Source organism: Parasteatoda tepidariorum, chromosome X2, assembly GCF_043381705.1.
Source record: "Parasteatoda tepidariorum isolate YZ-2023 chromosome X2, CAS_Ptep_4.0, whole genome shotgun sequence".
Lineage (NCBI taxonomy): Eukaryota > Metazoa > Arthropoda > Arachnida > Araneae > Theridiidae > Parasteatoda > Parasteatoda tepidariorum.
Window position 1 is genome coordinate 14,063,310 of NC_092215.1, and position 18,867 is coordinate 14,082,176.

At 30.3% G+C, this 18,867-nt stretch overlaps 1 protein-coding gene and 1 long non-coding RNA gene across 8 annotated transcripts in view; one reads left to right on the top strand and one right to left on the bottom strand.

Moving 5' to 3' along the window:
- The window catches only part of LOC107454859 (cytotoxic granule associated RNA binding protein TIA1-like), a 975,013-nt gene extending 958,452 nt beyond the window's left edge, over window positions 1–16,561 (top strand). For all 7 annotated transcript variants that reach the window (XM_016073996.3, XM_071188069.1, XM_016072550.3 and 4 more), the window contains 2 exons: window positions 7,572–7,705; window positions 11,101–16,561. In XM_016073996.3, the coding sequence (XP_015929482.1) occupies window positions 7,572–7,705; window positions 11,101–11,260 (294 nt within the window). In that variant the 3' untranslated portion in view covers window positions 11,261–16,561. The remainder of the gene's footprint in view (window positions 1–7,571; window positions 7,706–11,100) is intronic.
- The window catches only part of LOC107457276 (uncharacterized), a 110,406-nt gene that overhangs the window by 74,261 nt on the left and 17,278 nt on the right, over window positions 1–18,867 (bottom strand). The window lies entirely within an intron of this gene.

Here is an 18,867-nt window from a genome sequence, read left to right on the forward strand (position 1 = left end):
ACGACTTTTTATCTCAGTTTTTTTTCTTAGGGCGGTAATCGACTAAAATGTTTCTACTTTATTTCTACTTAATTCTAACGCTTTTGCATATTGATATCAAAGGATTGCCACCCAAGATTAATGATTTTTTTTTTACGTTTAACTAAGTAGGGCAAGAGAATTGTGAAGAATTTTAAAGAACTCCTATTGTTTAATTTTTTAACTGATTTAAATGAACTTTCGGAAAGTCAACAATAGGCTGCTTATTTACTGTGAAATATTCAACATCTATTCAAATAGTTAGAATTTGGAAGAAAATCATATTTCAAATCATTGTTCTTTATTCGCTCTTTAAAGATGCTTACTTTAAATGTATTTAAAATATTAATGCAAGCAATTTTCTTCAAGGAAATACGTAATTTTATAATCTAAAAGAAATTATAATTCAAAAAGCGTTCTCTTTTGCGTTTTGTATATATATGATCTATGACCTAAATTACTATTAATCTGGAGACGGTATGTTCATATTAAAAGACACACATATAAGTTAAACAAGATTAAATATAATTAATGAAAAACTAGTTTTCCAGTCCTCCAACAATGAATTTTAAATATATGGGAATAATTAAGCTTAAAATAGAAATGCTTTGGTCATTTTAAAATATTTAGGATTAGAATACACTTTTTCAAGTTTTTTATTAATAACAATTAATTCAATGCAATTTACACTTAGTCTGGTATAGGTAAAAATACGCTCAAGATCTTGTGTTGTAACCCTTATTATTTTGCTTTCGTTTATGAATACCAATTGCAAAATAATATTAAAATTACTAACATTTTTCGAAGCTAAAAATTTTAGGTTCGATAAAAGATTTAAATTTAATTTATCAACGCATTCTTTTGAAATATCAATTTGCAAAACTGTTAAAAATTTGTGATAGAAACTTAACTAATAATTTTTACAGTTAAACCAACAAAGTAAATCAGAAACTAGAGTTCATTTAAATTGTTTATTCTTTTAATGAAAACGACCAAATTCCTTGCTCATTATTTCACCACTTTATTTTATACATTGAGTTGAATAAACAAAGTAAAGTTGTCTCAACTATTTTTTGGATCTATAAACAGAAACATTTTTATGAAAACAATTTAATTTTCTCCGTATAAATTGTAAAACTGCAACAAATGTTAGATAAAATAGTTTTATCCAAGTATTTCAAAAAATTTAGTTATCATCAAAATAAATATGTATATTTTTTCAGTTCAATATCTACAATTAGCAATGGTAAACACGTTTGTAAAGTATAAAAATGTCGATTCAAAGCATTGTATGTCACTATGCATATTAGTATCGAAGATTAAAAGAGTAAAAAAGATTAAGAAAAATTAAATTGATAAAATTTAAAAGACTTATTGTAAGAGGCTTGATAATTTGGTGCGTTCTTTAAAATTATTCAACTACTTTTAGGATAAACGAAACAAAATTTTCATGATTATTAATAAGTTTAAAATAATAAATTGATATTACTAATATCAGTTGTTATTATTAAGGAATTTATAAAAATTTAAAACTCATGGATTATTTTTTATTTCTCTACTTTATTTATTTATTTTTCTGAAGAATTTTCCTGAAAAAAATTATGAGAGATTCGAGCGTTCTTTTATAAGAGTCTTAAATGAAGAGTTATTAAATTCCTTTTACACATCGGAGAATATGCTTGTAAACACATCTTTCAGTATATTCATTGCTTATAAAATCAGCTTTCGTGTTATACAAAAATAAAAGCAATTATTCACATATTTTGACGCATAATTTTTAATTCCTTAAAGCAATTTTACATAATTTGTTTTATTTTTGCTATATTATGGCTTTGCTTATTCTTCTTCAGACTAAAACAATAAAAACCGATTACGACTATTTTAACCTTTTCAGGGCCGTGATCTCATATACGTAATTTCTTCATCATATACGAAACAAGCCTTTCTCCACATATATTTTCCAAGATTCAGCAAATGGTGCGCAAGAGCTTTTATTACTTCAAATCATATATAAATATTACTGATATATTACCTTTAATCAGAAGTGGCTTTATTTCCACAAGACATTTTTTTTTCCTTTTTTTACTAATTCGATTTTGTTTTTGTTTTTCTGTTTAGAAAGATTAGAGAGTTAGCTACTTCTTATGAATATGCAATTCAAAATTTTGTTTTTCAGTAATAATTTTGAGCTTGCGAGTAAACATATTGTATTTTGAAGAGAAATGTGAAGTACCCCCTAGAATTTTCTGTGTATTCTTTGGAGTACGTGAACCTCTGGAGAGGAGATCTCTAAAGTAGATGATAAATCTTATAAAATATGTACGAAATAATTTTGACCTTATCATACGCTTTAATCAAAAACTATCAAACATCTTATATTTAATTAAATGTATTTAATACTAATTACTACAACGATATTATATTCGCTCACATTAAAAATAATTTCTGTTAAATAGATGCAAATATTAAAGCAATAATAAAGGAGTTTTTTTTTTAATTATAATTGTTCATCTCATTCTTTAAGTTTTAGAACCTTTTCATTGTATGAGTCACATTAATTTTCGCTTCATATCATTTAAATATTTCAAAATAAAATTAATTTAAAACACTAACATATTTTTATACTTAATTGGTAATAAGTATAGGTTTTAATAGGTTTTTTTCTTGTACCAATTTTAGAAAATATTTAAATCTAATGATAAATATTAACTATAGGATCAAAATACAACGAGATTTCTAAAATACTACTTTATTTGTAATAATTGGACCCCATTGGGGTCAACTTATTAGAAACTGTATTTACAAAGAATGAATCAGAAATTCTACTCAACACAGATTCAAATTTTTAAGACAAATTAAATTCAGTTTCTTTAGTAAACGCAAAAGGCTAATTTCAAATTTTTTAGATTTTTGAATTTTACCTCCCATCAGTTAATGATTTCAGTGCAAGCTGTTTTATCGATAAAAAATCATTTCTTCCTTTTCTCTCTTTAGAGTCTTTAGGAATTTTTGATAGTTTTTGCCTATCCCTAATAAATGAAACCTATTTAGTACAAGCTGGTGTTTCTTTAAAAGTGTAGACAAAAGCTGTTTTTACCGTAAGACAAGCTTTCGTGGGATTATCGAATTTGATTCTAGGATTCTAAGTTTTCGTAAGACTTCTCTATAAGTACAAAATTTTAAAATTTATATTTCTTTTTTATATAAAAGAAGACCTAAAACAGAAGAAGTAAAACAAAAAGCGATATTCATGATGAATACAAAATGGTAAAAACGATAAATTAATATCGTTAATTTTAACAATGAACGAGTTACAACAATGAACCAGTTAATTTTAATAATGAAAGAGTCTCGACGGAAACAGTAAACCAACGAGCTTTTCTTCATTTTTACATGTTTATTTTTTGAAGATGGTTGGAACCTAACTTGTAACAAAACATTGTTTTTTCATGTTTAACTATTATTGTGGCATTGTTTTGAAGAGAAGTTTTCAAGGATGACTAAATCATTGCTTCATTTAAGAAGCCCTCTTTAGTTTTAGGTTAAATTTTTGATTGGCGTTTTCCTGAATTTTTTTTTCTTGTTTTTGTTTTTTGCAGTTAAAAAACTTTTGATGAAGAAGCACTGTACTTTTTTGAAAAGGTTGAAAATTAATTTTATTAAATTAGGAGAAATAGAGCTTGATATAGATTTTCATCTAGATTTTTTTTTCAAAAATAAAGCAATAAAATTATATGATTTTCAGTAAGTAATTTAAAACTGTACAGTTGTCTGTTTTCAGAATTTTCAAAGCTTAATTTTTCGCAATTTTAATCAAAGAAAACTGGTGTAACTGATTCTAACAAAAAAAAATTTAATGAAAATTACAGGAAACCGAAGACTTTTATCAAATATCCAAAAACAGACAAATATATAGTGCTAAACTACCTTTTAAAAAATGACAGAATTGTATTGGTATAATTCTATCAGATAAAAATAATTAAGAAAACACAAAATAGCGCACGTCTTAAATCTTATATTGTGATAGAATGACGGACATTGCTTTACGTACTGCCAAGTAGAGTAAATATTTACTATCAGTTTATTTGGGAAAACTGAATAAAAAGAGTACCATAGTACCGATTGGTTACAAGGAAGATAACGTCCTATATGCGATTTTATTAAACTGATAATACTCGTACAAAACAAATTTCTTTGTTTAGTGTCCTTAAAGTCTATCATATCTGCTACAAAAACATCCGTTTTCAGCATTTTTCAAAAATTTGGATTGTGTCTCAAGTTATGACGCTCTTGAGTATTCTGCATTAAAGAAAGAGAACAAATTTCATGTCTAAGTCAACAAGAGAGGAATGAAATCGCAAGGAATAAACATAAGTTTTTGGTAAATAAATTTCGTGCCTTTTACTAAGATGGCTATATTATTTGCTTAGATATGCTTAATATTCATTAGTAATAAAATATTTGAAACATACCCCAAAATAAAGTGTCATAAAAGGAAGAAAGGTATCTTTCAACTTGGAACTAATAATTATTAGAAGATCCATCGTGAAAGGAAAACCATTTCCTGAAATTATGAAGCAGTTTGAAATACATTTAATTTTTAGCTATTTATTAGTGTGAAACCTCGAAAGAGCATATAACTGTACTTTTTTTTGTTGCAGAAAATTGTATTTGCGCAAAAAAAATTTATGAAAATTGTTTAAAATAAATAAAATATATAATTATTGTAATATTTCATAAACGTGAAAATATATTTCCCCTTACTACCTTTTTAAACTCTCTCAAAATCAGTTAAAAAAAGGTATAATTTTTGTATCTTATAACAGGCTAATTAATTAGCATATCATACTGAAAAAGGCAAACTCCAACCCGCATTTCTCTTTTTTTTATCACTTTTATAGTTATACATAAAAGATTCATCAAATGTGTTGACTTTGTGTATATTATATTTATTACCCATATTAAATGTTATCAAACATGCTAAAGTGTATTCAAGTGCATTAAGCATGATTACTGTTATCAATTATATTAAAGATATAGTTTTTTTCAGTTCTAGGTATATTAACTGGTAATAAAACTTTGTATTTTTTTAACGTACACTTTTAGAATCTTCATTCTAAAATTATTGTAAAGTAACCGCCAACAGTCTGTACATCCAAATAAAAGTAAAGTTTACAATAAAAAACATTTTTTCGAAACCATTTACAACTAGCATGGTTTCAAAACCAGAAATTTAACTGGACTTGGTATAGTTTAGCAGCTTTATAGTGCTGCCATCTATGGTTAAATGAGAGTATCGTACTCTAATAAACCAGAGTTATTAATTGGGGAGTTCAGAACACTAGAAACTCTTCATTCTTAAAGGGAATGGAGGAAATTTAGTAGTAGTGACACTGGGGCTCGAACACCTGTTTTATCTATCATGAGATTGATAGATTAGACATCTTGGCTATAATATGCACCCAACTGCAAGGAACTAAGTAGCTTCATTAGGTGGGGCTATAAAATTCTGGTTGTTTAATCGTATTAGATGAAATCAGTTAATAAACTATTTTTCTTACGGCTAATAGTTTGAATACCATGATATTTATATTTACTTGACTATTTTTTTAATATGGTAAAATAACAAATAAATAGATTGTTATTTAACCATTTTAACAGAAAAATAACAGTGTAGATGTAATTAATTTCATATTGTAATATTTATAATTGTTACTGAACAACTATTATCAAATGATACCATGAAGATCACAGTGTGTTTCATTCGCATACGTTGCCTTTGAGAGTTAGTATAAAATATAATAGACACACCAGTTATTCACATTGTACATCACGTTATCTTTGATAGTCAATATAAAATATGATAGTATTTAGTGTCATACGCACGTAAGCTTTGGAAACTCAATGTAAAATTTGTACTGAATGTTTGAACTTCTTTTAAATTATCACAATTTGAAACATACTATTCAAATGTTTAGAATAATACTCATATATTAATTGATAAATATTAAAATATCACACCTGTGAAATAACAATCTAGATTTTTTATAAAAGAAAATAGTTCAATAAAATAATTAAAATTTGGTATATTAACTGATGTGTAATTTGTAACATATACATTGTTTGTTTTTTCAAGTCTCAGCACATTATATGCATCAAAATTTATGTTACGTCTGTAAAAAAATATAAAATAAATTTTAAAAGTAATCTCATTGTTTCCTAAAATACGAACTCCATTTGTGCAAATTGACTTTTACCCATTTGCATCTAGTCATTTTATAAGAGAAAAACTGGAAAAATTATCATACAGTGCATGAATAAAGCACCAACCCTGCGTTTGTCAAATTTCCTCTATCACTCAGGAAAAGTTCCTACATTTATCAATTTTAATTTGGATAAAGAAAGATAACATTAAGCAGTTGTAAAAAGATCTTGGGAGTATTTTCCTTTTTAATTTTAAAAAGGAAAAGTTAAAATTATCATTAGTCTTTTTTTTTTTTTACATATTCCAGCTCTCTGCCTCCTTTTCTCCCAAAACTCCCTTACTAATAAAAATTATTTTCTCAAACTTTTGTCTTAAAGCGAGCAATTGATCAGAAAGAGCTTGTCTCGTAAACTTTATGGAGAGGGGGGGATCGGAATCTCCAAGGGAGAGTATTTGTAATCAGCAAGGTTTTAAAGGATTTGCCCCCTTATACTGTAAAAAAGAATTATCAAAATGGTGATTTTTCTGTTGTTTCTGATTTCCATTCTATTCCCTTTTTCTTCCATTCGACACTTACAAATGAGGAAAAAATTTCTGAACAGAGAAGTCTACATATTACAGTTAATTAGGAGATTCCCTTCCACCCACTTTTAGCAAAAAATATGACAATATCTTCTATATATGACAATATCTTCTATATATGACAATATCTTATTTGAGAATGCTTAGTGAGGAAATCTGGAATATATGAAAAAGAAATAAAAACACCTTCAAAGAAAGAAAGAAAAGAAAACACTCTTTATGAAAGTTTCTTAAGGGGGGGGGACCAAATCTCAATACTTCCTTTGTTTATGTGTGAGCCCCTCAGAAGAAATTGAACAGTTAAAATAATTATTTTTCTCCATGGAGAGGTTCCAAAGATTTTGCTTGGGAATTTGGGTGATTCAACATATGTGGGGATCTCTTTTGACAATAATTCTAGCTAAATGTTTATATTGCTTAGAGGTGTTTGAGGAAGTAAAAATAAAAATTTGAATATTTTAAACATGACATAAATAAATACCCATTTTTAATGTTTTTTCTTTGCAGATTAAAATTTACCTTCTTATTACAATTCATTATGTTTTAAAACTCTCTTAGAAGACTGTTCCAAATCAAGTTCATTGCAAAATGATAAAATAAGATGGGAGAAATCTTATTGGGATTTACGAGGTCATTTTACATAAAATTTAGTAAAAATGGTATTAGGGCATTCAGCATTATTTCTTAAAAATTGTTATCAAAATTACATTTTTTTTCAGTGGAAGTGCATATCAATTTTTAATTAATATTTTTTTAACTACTTTAGAACTTAGCTGCTCAGTACACCTTCCCCTACCAACAAATGAGCTATTGGTACCCACAAGGATTTCCCCAAGTACAAGGGCAGTTCATTCAAGGAATGCAGTACCCTTACGGACAGTACTACGGGCAAGGATTTGGGTAAGTGATATAAATGATTCCTCGAATATTTTGAATATTACAGTACAGAACCCGTTATCCGGAAATCAGAAAACCGGAAAACCAAAAAACCGGAACGAAATTCGATGAATTTTCCCGCCATTTTTTAAAAAAAAAATGTTTCTTTTCTCATAAGATTTCAAGATTTTTCTTTCTTTTTTGAAAGATGTTTACCTTACCATCATTTTGGAAATAATCATTAGTGTATTACTTCATCGTTTTTTCTTCTTTTTAAGATTATTTCCAAATATTTTTTTTTTTTTTAGTTGGGTTTAACAATAAAAAAACGGCTTTTTGTAGAGATTCAGAAAACCGGAAAAATCAGTTATCCGGAATAGCGATGGTCCCGATCGATCCGGATAATCGGTTCCCTACGTATTTAGTTTTCTGCTAAAATAATTTCTTTACGTTAAATTTATAACACCTTAAATAGACCTGCAAGAGATCTTGAAATTTTTAATATGTATTCTGTTTGTTTTTTAATTAATACTTTGCTGCCACAATAACATTTATTCTCTTTTTCATTATACAGAGCACAAATAAATAAAAAGTCCACCCTGAATAACTTTCTATCCAATGATCGAATCTTCATGTTCTCGGAGTCAATTTTAATGATTCGAGGGGGTGATCTCAATTAATTAAATAGTGCAGATGATATATTAAGTTAAGAAATCAGATTTAAAAAAAAGTTTTTCCTATGACGAAACATACAGTTTTTTCGACGGATTTGGATTTCTGACCCCCAAAATATAGGGGGTCACCGCAATCTGGAAAATATAGTCCCAATGATTTGGTCAGGAGAACGGTTCAAAGTTTGAACCCCTTAATGTTAGTTTTATTTTAGTCATATTTTACCTAATCTCGATAACTTTATAAGCGAATTGAAAAATGTTTGCACTCAATTATGAAAATCGTTTATCCAAAGATAATGCAAAGATTCCATGCAAAAAAATAATTTTTAATAAATATTCATTATTTTTCACTATTTTAAATGTAATTTTACAATGTAATAAAAATAATTTTTTAAATGTAATTTTACATGGCAACATGCAAAATTTGAGCGAAATCGATCGAATAGTTCCTGAGAAATCGAATGTTAAATATATTACTTTTCTTAAAGTTCGATTTCTCAAGAACTATTTTGCCGACAAATGCAATAGTATTTAAAAAATGCAAAAATATTCATTCTAATAACAATATTTTAAGCGAAAGTTAAATTGTTCAAATAGCACTAAATATTTATAACAGTTCGAAGATTTGAGGGTTTTTTTTTTCATCTGTTGTGTTGTTACAACTTAAACCAGTTAAATGACTTAAAAGTGTTTTTCACCAACAACTGAAATTAATTTAGCAAATAAAACCTAATGTAATTAACACTAGTCCAGTTTATGCATTAAAAGTATTTTTCTTTTATTTTGGTAATAGTTTAAATTCCTTAACTTAGAAAAAGGTATAGATGAATACCAATATGTTTAATTTCCTTAACTTAGAAAAAAGTATAGATGAATACCAATATGTTTAAATTCCTTAACTTAGAAAAAAGTATAGATGAATACCAATATGTATCTAAAACGTAGTTTTGAATTAGCCATACAAAGGTTAATTCCAATTTACTCATATTTGTATTTAATCATATTTGTATTTATTCATAAACTAATCCTCTTTTCAACGCCAAAATCCCAATTGGTTTTAGGTTTATTTATTCACCTTAAGTGAAATCAAATATTAATCCAAAACTTCTGTATGATACCTATACTAAGTTCAAATAATCAATGTCGATCACTTCACAAATTGTTGATTCATTTTCACAAAATTACTAAAGTGAAAAATGATTTTACTCAATCAAACATTTAATGTAACATCTATTTTTTGAGCTTAAATAATAAGTGTTAATAAAAATAACATTTTTCATCATTATTTCCAGCCGCTAACATCACTGAAAAAACACCCATTTTGAAAAGAAAAAAAAATAATCCCAATCGCATAAAAGAACTACGTACACCTTAATCAACAAAAACTGCATAAAAAAAACTCCGCAGTTTTTTCTGACAAAAAGATACTTGACAAAAAACAAAGCTTTTAATTAAAAGATGAATAAATTAGGTATCAACGTTGAAATGAATTTAGAAAAGTTGCTGCGGTTTCATTTAAACTAGCAGATGAAAGCGCTTAATTAAGACTGCTAAGTTTTAAAGAAAATTTTTCTCATTTCGAAAGATTCATTTTATTTCTTTGAAATAGTGCCGAGTTAGGATAATTAACAACTTATCTTCCGCATTTTATGGCTTCGATCCTTGTCTTTATGAAAAATAATTGGCATTATTAAGAATGTATTCTACATTAATTATACCGTCTGTAAACAAGCCGGCTTTAATATTAAAATTTTATTGGAAGCATTCCCTTTTTAATGTAGGAGTTATTGAACAATAAAAAACCGTTTTTTTTAATTTGTAATTAATACTTAAAAAAGTTGCTTAATTAAAAATTTATACATTAGTGCAATTTTTAAAATGAAAAAATTCGGGCATATGTTTTTTTTTTTTTTTTGTAAATTACATTGAAAAATTATAGTAAAAATTGTGGGCTTTTTCTTAGCGTATATACTCAACAGTTAACTAATTGCTGTCATAATTATTAAAATTTTCCTTTACTAATACTATTTCTTATTTAAAGCTCTCGATATTGAAGTTCGATATCAAAACTATTTTTATTTTTCTTCCTTAGTTTTAACTGATCTATTAGAATGAGAAAATTAAGAAGTTACAACTAGAACTGAATTTTTGTTTGAATCAGGTTTAGATTAATCATTTTCTGTGTAACAGTTTTTACGAAAATTGTTTCAGTTGAAATGGAATTTATTTATATTCGATAAAACTAGGCTAAAACAGTTCACTAAAACAGTTAAAATATTTTGCAAAATATTATAGTTTAAAAACTATGGTAAGACTAATTTCTGTATCTTTTTATCTTCCGAAAAAAAATTTTATTTTAATTTTTTATTAACTTCTTGCTTTAAAAATTTTTATAACCCTTTTTGATTGTAAAAGTGATTTACGAGCTACTTTTTTGTAAACTCACACTATTACATTTTTATTATAGAAACCTTTCTTGGACCCACTTCATTAAAATACCTAAAATTCTAACTGAAGTTTAAAGTCCTCAGTTAAAAGTAATTAAGAGTCTTTAAGCGTTAAAATAGTTACGCGTTGCATTACATTGTAAAGAAACTATTTAAAATTTTTCTATTACAAATAAACATAAAAATCAAGCCTTGTAGAAAGATAAGATTTTGATATTTTATTAAACTGGAAATTTCCAATAAGTGTACCTTATTTTCAACTGCCTTTAATACTTATTAAGTTTATTTTCTGTTTCAGCATGAGTGGTATGCAGATGGCTTGGCAAGGCATTCCTGGTCAACCTCAAATAGCTGCAGCCGCAGCAGCCGCTGCAGCTGCTCAGAGTCCCCTCGCGCAAGGATTACAGCAGCCTGGAATGATTGGTGCCTATCCCATGCAACAATATCAGGCTCAGTAGTATTCCAACATGTACTGTTATGTTTGTGATGTCCCTTATAGTCACCCTTCCCCCCCCCTTGTACTAAATGAAGCCAAGAGCCCTCCACCGCAGACGCTGTTTTTGTTTTTAAAAGAGTTTATGGAGTGGAACTTTTTTAAAGAAGAAATAGTCTGAAAGATGAAGGCTTGTTATTCATAAATAGAACCTTCGAGAATACAACCACCATGATATGCATCGTAAAATACTGTTAAGCTGAGATTTCTTTTACGGAATGTTTTTTTTTTTCATCATTTTGGGGTATCTTTTCTTTCTTATTTAAAGAAGTCTTTATAGATATGAAGCATCATATTTTTCATAATGAATTTTATCTAATTGAATACCAATGCTCCAATAATTGGCATGCTTTGTTTGTGCAAAGGTGCAAAATTGTATTTAAAATACAACTATTCGATATTTTCAGTGTCTCAGTGAAAAATTTGTAACATTTATAAAGAAATGTTTTAATCTGCCCGTTGTTCGAAATTTAATAAAGGTGATATTTTCATTATAAGGTGTTATAGATAAAAGTGAGATGAATTTTGTTGAATAATTTTCCACTGAGAGACATTTTAATAAGTCTATCATCTACCCTCAAAGGGAACTATTATATAAATGTTTTGTGTGAGAGGAAGTGTTCCCGGTGGGGGGACTTGGGTGACTTAGGCACAGGAGGCCCAATGCGACACAGTCACCACCTGCACTGCCCCGTTCGATTATTGTGTTTGTTGTTTTGCAGAAGAAGGAAACTTAGATTTTAAATGTCATCACGTGAAAGTGAAAAAGACAAATCAACTAAATTATTCTTTAGCCAAGAATTAACAACCAGTTATTTTCATTATTTTCCCCAGGTGGCGCTGTGAGCGGCAACAAATTGCTGAAAATATATTACCCTGGTTCCACAGGTGCTGTTCTATGAAGCACTGTTTTATTTATTCACATAAAATATAGAATGATTAGTTGTTAATAGTTGAGATAGAAACACCGAATGTTTGTGAGTATGTTTAGGAGGAATTTTGAATTTTATTTTTCCCTGTTTTGGCTGTTTCATTTTTCTAACATATTCCAAAAATTGAGTCATTCTTCCCGTCTAACTCAATTTATGGAGTACAAACATTAGCGCTATTTCAGTAGCAATTTTTCTACGGGCTTCATCAAAAAAAGCATTTAGGGGATAAAAATCGTTACGTCCTTTAATAGACGTTGGTTATTGCCAGTGGTTAACAAAACGGTGTTTCTTGAAAATTTTATGCGATTATTTTTGTGATGTATTTTTTCCAACGTGCCAACATGTTGTCTCGTCATAGTATCTGTGAGAGGATTTTTTTAAACACCAATGTTATCCCTTGTGATATATAGCTACGTTTTCACATTGTTGTTTTGCTTATATTTGTCAGCAAATATTCTACATGTCTTGCTCTTTGTTTCATGAATACTGCATTCATGTCAGAGCAAAGAGTTTATTTGTGGCTTGACAGCTTGAAAGAAGAGGACATCAGAACGAACCCTCAAAGTAAATACCAGGTAAGCGACAATCTCTAACAAAGTCAGGACATGAAAAAATAGATATCCAATATTCAAGTAAAACAAATCAAATCATTTTCAGTGAGCCGTTATAGCCAAACCAATCATTTATCTTTAACCCTTTCTGCGGGGATCATTTAATTTTGACATGGCGAAAAATTCATACAGATTGTAGTTAACATCGTCACCGATAGATGGCGCTTTTTCTATTTGTGAAAAGTATGTTTTTGTAAAAATATTTTGATATTCTTCCTTTATTAAACTAAAAAGTATGCTTCCAATGAAAAACAAAATCTAAGTAAGAAAGAGTTTTTTTTTTTTCAATCACCACTGAAACAAATATGTAAAAATTAATTTATAGGTGAAAATTTAGGTTGAATTAAAAGAAGGCATTTATATATACGGAGCTTGATTAAATTCTTTTTATTATTAATAATACAGTGATTTATCACATACTACCGATATTTGTAAAATAAGCACTGTATTTTGCAAACCACTGGCCGTCCGAATTAAATAAAGCTGTATGGTTGTTCTGGTTATTACTCGCTTGCTTTAATATTAAACCGCTCTCTTAACTTTTTATGCTCCTCTCTTAAATAAATAAGTATTTTTGGAGAAATAATATAAGGGACTAAAGCAAAAAAACTTTTTGTTAAAAACCTTTTTATTTTCTCAAAGTTAGGGTGGTCCTTTTCAAGAGAGCATATTTTCATACTATCTTTAAAAATGTGTATTTTGTTCGCATAACATAGAAGAAAGACATTACTTTGTTACACCGATGGGCAAGCACAATGTACAAAAAACAAACACAGTCTTGTACAGTGCATACTGTAGATAGTTCTTGTACTGGTCAAAGTTAAACAAAATTATAAGCAAACCAACAAAAGCTACTATTCAGAAAATTGATGCGTGCGACTTTTTCAAACTCTGAAAACAAAAATGTATATCTGTTTTATTAATATCATGCGAATCAACTTTAATACAAAAACGCGTTTTCATAATTTCTGTTACAAAAGTTATTTTAATTTTCATTAGGAAACATAAAACTGAGTCTGCCTGTAACAGAATCGGGCGGCAGCAGAAGTTTCTCAAAATTTCTCAAAATTTAAGAAACTACGGGGCGAAGTTGCGTTTCTCAAATACTTTAATGAAGGTAGTTCAAATAACTAAATTATCTAGCTCCTAAAATTCACGCGGCTTTTATTAATAGTGTTCATTATTTTTCATTTTATAGAATAAAAATCTAAATGATTAATTTGAATGATTATTAATACAACAAGTGTTAACATTTTAGATAATGATTCAAACATTTAACATTTTATTCCATAATCTTTAAGTGAAACGTAATTTTTGGAGTAGGGGAGAGTGGGGTCAATTGTAACATTTTTTACTTAACTATTTTTAACTAACCAAAAATCCAATATATTATTAGTATTAATTGACAGACGAGTAAAGTAGACTATCCTCTACTAGGAAAAAAAATAAATACCTTATTTTAAAAATGTTATTATATTAGTTATTAACAATTTTTGACAGTCGTGCACTTGTTACAATTGTCCCCACTTACGGGGTCAATTGTAACTGTTCATAAATTCAACTAAAACATAGTAAATTATACATATTTTCATAGTTGTGATATATTTTTTTATTGATCAAAATAGTAGTGATATTTTAGGAGTAAAAATAATAATGAGCAGAGACCTAAAGGGTTAAACTTTTAACTTTAAGGGGTTAAAAGTTTTAATTTATGCTGTGAAAGGTGACAAATTAAATAATGCACATGTAACATCATATAAATGATATAGGAAACTATTGGTGGTTCTTAAAGAGTTAAGTAATGGTTTGTAAACATATGACTATTTATTTTCAGCTGTTACAATCGTCCCTTTACTTATTGCTACAATCGTCCCCAAGACGCCATTTCAGCTTCATTTGTTAAAAACAATGCAAGTTAATTAACAAAACTAATCTTTTTTTTTTTGAAAAGTCAATCAAGGTGTTCACTTACATATTCGGTTAATAATGTGTATATGTTTAAACAAAATTACTTTGTTACAATATAATATTCTAATACCAAAAAAAGTACTTACGTAGCGTGAAAATATCTTTTGTGATGTAACTCTTTCAAAAGTACATAAAAATGGCTGCCAGCAGGGATGTACATGTAGATTTATTAAATACACCTTGTGCGCCACCTAGGAGCCAAATCTAGAACCCGACACTTGAAATTTTCCTCTGTTACAATCGTACCCAGTTACAATCGACCCCACTCTCCCCTATATTTAAGTAAATTTGATAATCAATTCTAAAAAATTTTTAAAAAATATAATTTTTTAAATGATTCAAAACTATAAAGAAAAATTTCCTTGACTAGTACATACTTCAAAAAGCATTTTTGCCCGGAAAAGAATCCCATGTATGCACAATGTATAAACCAAACTAAACAATGCTGATGTGTGTGTGTAAGATAGATAGTTCTGTATTTAATGCAAACGAAAAAATTAGAAAAAGTGCGCCACTCAAACGCGATATTTCATAACCAAACGTAGTAGTTTGTAGAAGCTTTGATAGTGTAGAACTGATTGTAGTCAGCCACGCGACATGTAGGTTGTTTCGCTACGTAGCACCCGAAAGATTTGTACACATAGTCTAAATGAATCTCGTTATAGTTTTGTGCGAACGTGTGTTTGTGTATTTGTAGTCCGTATGCCAGATAAAACGTTCGTAGTTGTACGTGCGTTTGATCATTATGTAACGTGCGAATGTTAAATACTTGTCCTTGTCTCCATTATTCCTAGATGACCTATGTTGTATACAATGTCTAAAAATCAAATCAATGGGGAAAATATTTGAATCAGAGAAAGTTAAAACGTTGGTTTCCGAGCTAGAAACTTGCAGTGAAACTAACTGCATAAAAATTAATCTTATTGTTGATAATATTTTTTTTCTTCTCATTTTTAAAGTTTTATAGTATATGAAAACTATAAGCTGCCACAAGTAGATGGTTTTATCTAACAATAAGTTAATAATATATATTATAAATAAATATATATATATGAAAAGAAATCATGTCTATGGATGTATATATCTTTTAGACTCCATGTTGCTATATTTATATTGCTTAGGTATTGTTTGTCTTTAACATTTGCTGAAAAGTTCATCTGGCACAAATGAGTGAGAAATAGGAAAATTTCAAGCCAAAACTTTCAAATACTAGTTTTTCGAAATCGTGACAGTGAAACTAATGAACTCATTTTTTTACATGTTTTGATATAATAACCGAGTGAAAAATGTTTTGGACGACGAGAAGAAGTAAGTATTTATTACAAAATATGTATACATTTCATGTTAGTTAACAATGAACTGCTGTTTTTGCTATATCCAGCTTGCTTGCTTCTATGTACGTATGTTAAATGTGCAATATAAAAAGAAATAAAAATTTCCTGAATAGAGTTGAAAGCATCCCATTTAAAGATAATTGTTCAATATGGGATGCGGGGTTTCGAGAATTCTTATATAAATATTTCTATATATTACATCTTTGTCCACCTTGGTATGTTTCCATGTTTCAAAGCATTCCCGTGATATTTATGCACAAGTGATTAAGTTGTGTGCTTTGTTATATTCCGAAACCCACAAATGTATTCCTAAGCTCCATAAAAGATAAACAAAATTAAAGTGAAATGTTTTGTGATTTTGAATTATGATTGTAGAGCCAGAAAGAAACATGGATGAAAAATAAAAGTGATAAATTTGTAATATGCGTTTTTGTCTCATTTATTTATGTTAGCACTTGATTAAAAAAAATTTTCATTGATAAGTGCCCATTCTCAATTCATAAGTGCCCATTCTCAATTCATAAGTGCCCATTTTCAATTCATAAGTGCCCATTTTCAATTCATAAGTGCCCATTTTCAATTCATAAATGCCCATTTTCAATTCATAAATGCCCATTTTCAATTCATAAATGCCCATTTTCAATTCATAAGTGCCCATTCTCAAGACTTGCTAAACGGGAATGAGAAAATAACAAAAATGATTTGAATTCTAAAACGTAAAATTGCTAACGAAAAATAGAAAATAAATGAGAGGACAAAGCTTAAAAAAACCATAGTAGCCGAGAGTGAAACAAAAATGAGGATGAGAAAACCCATTGTCGCCAAGAGGGAGGTTAAAATAAACTCCTGTTTGTGAAAATTGCAACACCATGAAGAAATCGTCATAATTGAATGAAATTTAATACACAGTTGAGTGGTAGTGGTACAAATAAATGATTAAGCTTTCAAAGCAAACAAACAATAACAAGAAATCGAAATCAGTATTTTGTGTAGCCACCACGCTCCGCAATAAGTGCTGCCACGCGACGTGGCATGGAGTCGAGCAAACTTTGAATGTGTGTCTGAGGAAGAGAATTCCATTCTGTTTGTATGCGTACCCAAAGTTCGTCTGTAGAAGCAACAGGACGAGGATTACGAGCGAGACGCCGACCAACGAAATCCCACACATGTTCAATCGGCGACAAATCCGGGGAATACGCCGGCCAAGGAAGAAGTTGTACCTGTCGCGATGCAAGGAAGGATTGAACAGTCCTAGTAATATGAGTTCGGGCATTGTCCTGTTGAAATACAGCACCTGGCAAGGCTTGAAGGAAGGGAACAGCTTGGGGCTGTAGAACTTCACTGATGTACCGGTTGCTGTTCAGATTACCAACAATTCATAACAATTGAGATCGTCCATGATATGCTATAGCACCAAACACCATAACTCCGGGTGTTAGTCCACTGTGGCGTTCGATAACGTACTCCGGAAGATGGCGTTCACCGGCATAGCGTCTGACACGAATGCGGCCATCATGGTACCACAAATTGAAGCGCGATTCGTCAGAAAACACGACACGCTGCCAATCTGCATGCCAGTCCCTATGCTGGTTGGCCCATTGCAGCCGCTGGTGGCGAAGGTTTAGCGTGAGGGGGATCCTGTATAAAGGAGTCCTTGCGCGCAGTCCACGCTGCAGCAGACGTCTACGATTTGATGAAACACACATTGAAACACCTGTAGCTATTGACCACTGTGCTGCCAGTTGGCTAGAGGGAGCCGTACGGTCAATCAGTACCGTACGGACCAGGTGTCTATCATCGCGAGCTGACGTGACATTTCGGGGTCCACTCCCGGATTTCCAAGTTGTCTGACACTCGTCCGTCCACTGCTTCAACACACATCCTGTGCTGCTGTTACGCTGCACAGAAGCGGCTACTGCACGATAAGAAAATCCNCCGCGCGGACCAGGTGTCTATCATCGCGAGCTGACGTGACATTTCGGGGTCCACTCCCGGATTTCCAAGTTGTCTGACACTCGTCCGTCCACTGCTTCCAAACACACATCCTGTGCTACTGTTACGCTGCACAGGAGCTGCTACTGCACGATAAGACAATCCAGCTTCACGAAGGCCGATGATTCTCCCTCGTTCAAACTCCGTAAGTTGTTGAAATCTCGCTCTCTTTCGTCGAAGAGGCATAAGTAACGTCTAAGCTAACATTTACCACAAGCAGATAACCACCGATAACCATACACGCCTTGCTACAGCCGTCAATTTATACAGATCGATCAGCCGTTCAGAGGGCGCTGCTCAGCATACGCATGCGCTACGGATCTCAAATTCTAATCATTTGCATAACATGCTCTGCTTTGCATTTCCTGAAAATTTCAGCTCCCTCGCATAGGTCCTTCATGGTGTAGCAATTTTCACAAACATGAGTTTACATTTCCACGCTCTATGGAGAGGTGATGAGGAACTAATGTACTTAACAAAGGAATTAGTCGGGATAGCCTGGTCTGTAGGGCGCTGGGCCCATGTCTGAGAGTTCATAGGTTCGAACCCCGCGGCCGAAGACTCCCCGTGTAGCAAAGTGACTGATGCACGTTAAATTTGTTGAGTCGCAAAAGTCCTCCATGCCTCGGGGGGTACTTGATTGGAGATCGATCGTTCTCCGATTCTAGTCAAAATTACGATCTGTGGATGAATGAATGGATGTATGAATGGGTCCGCCCTATAAACGGGTGCGAC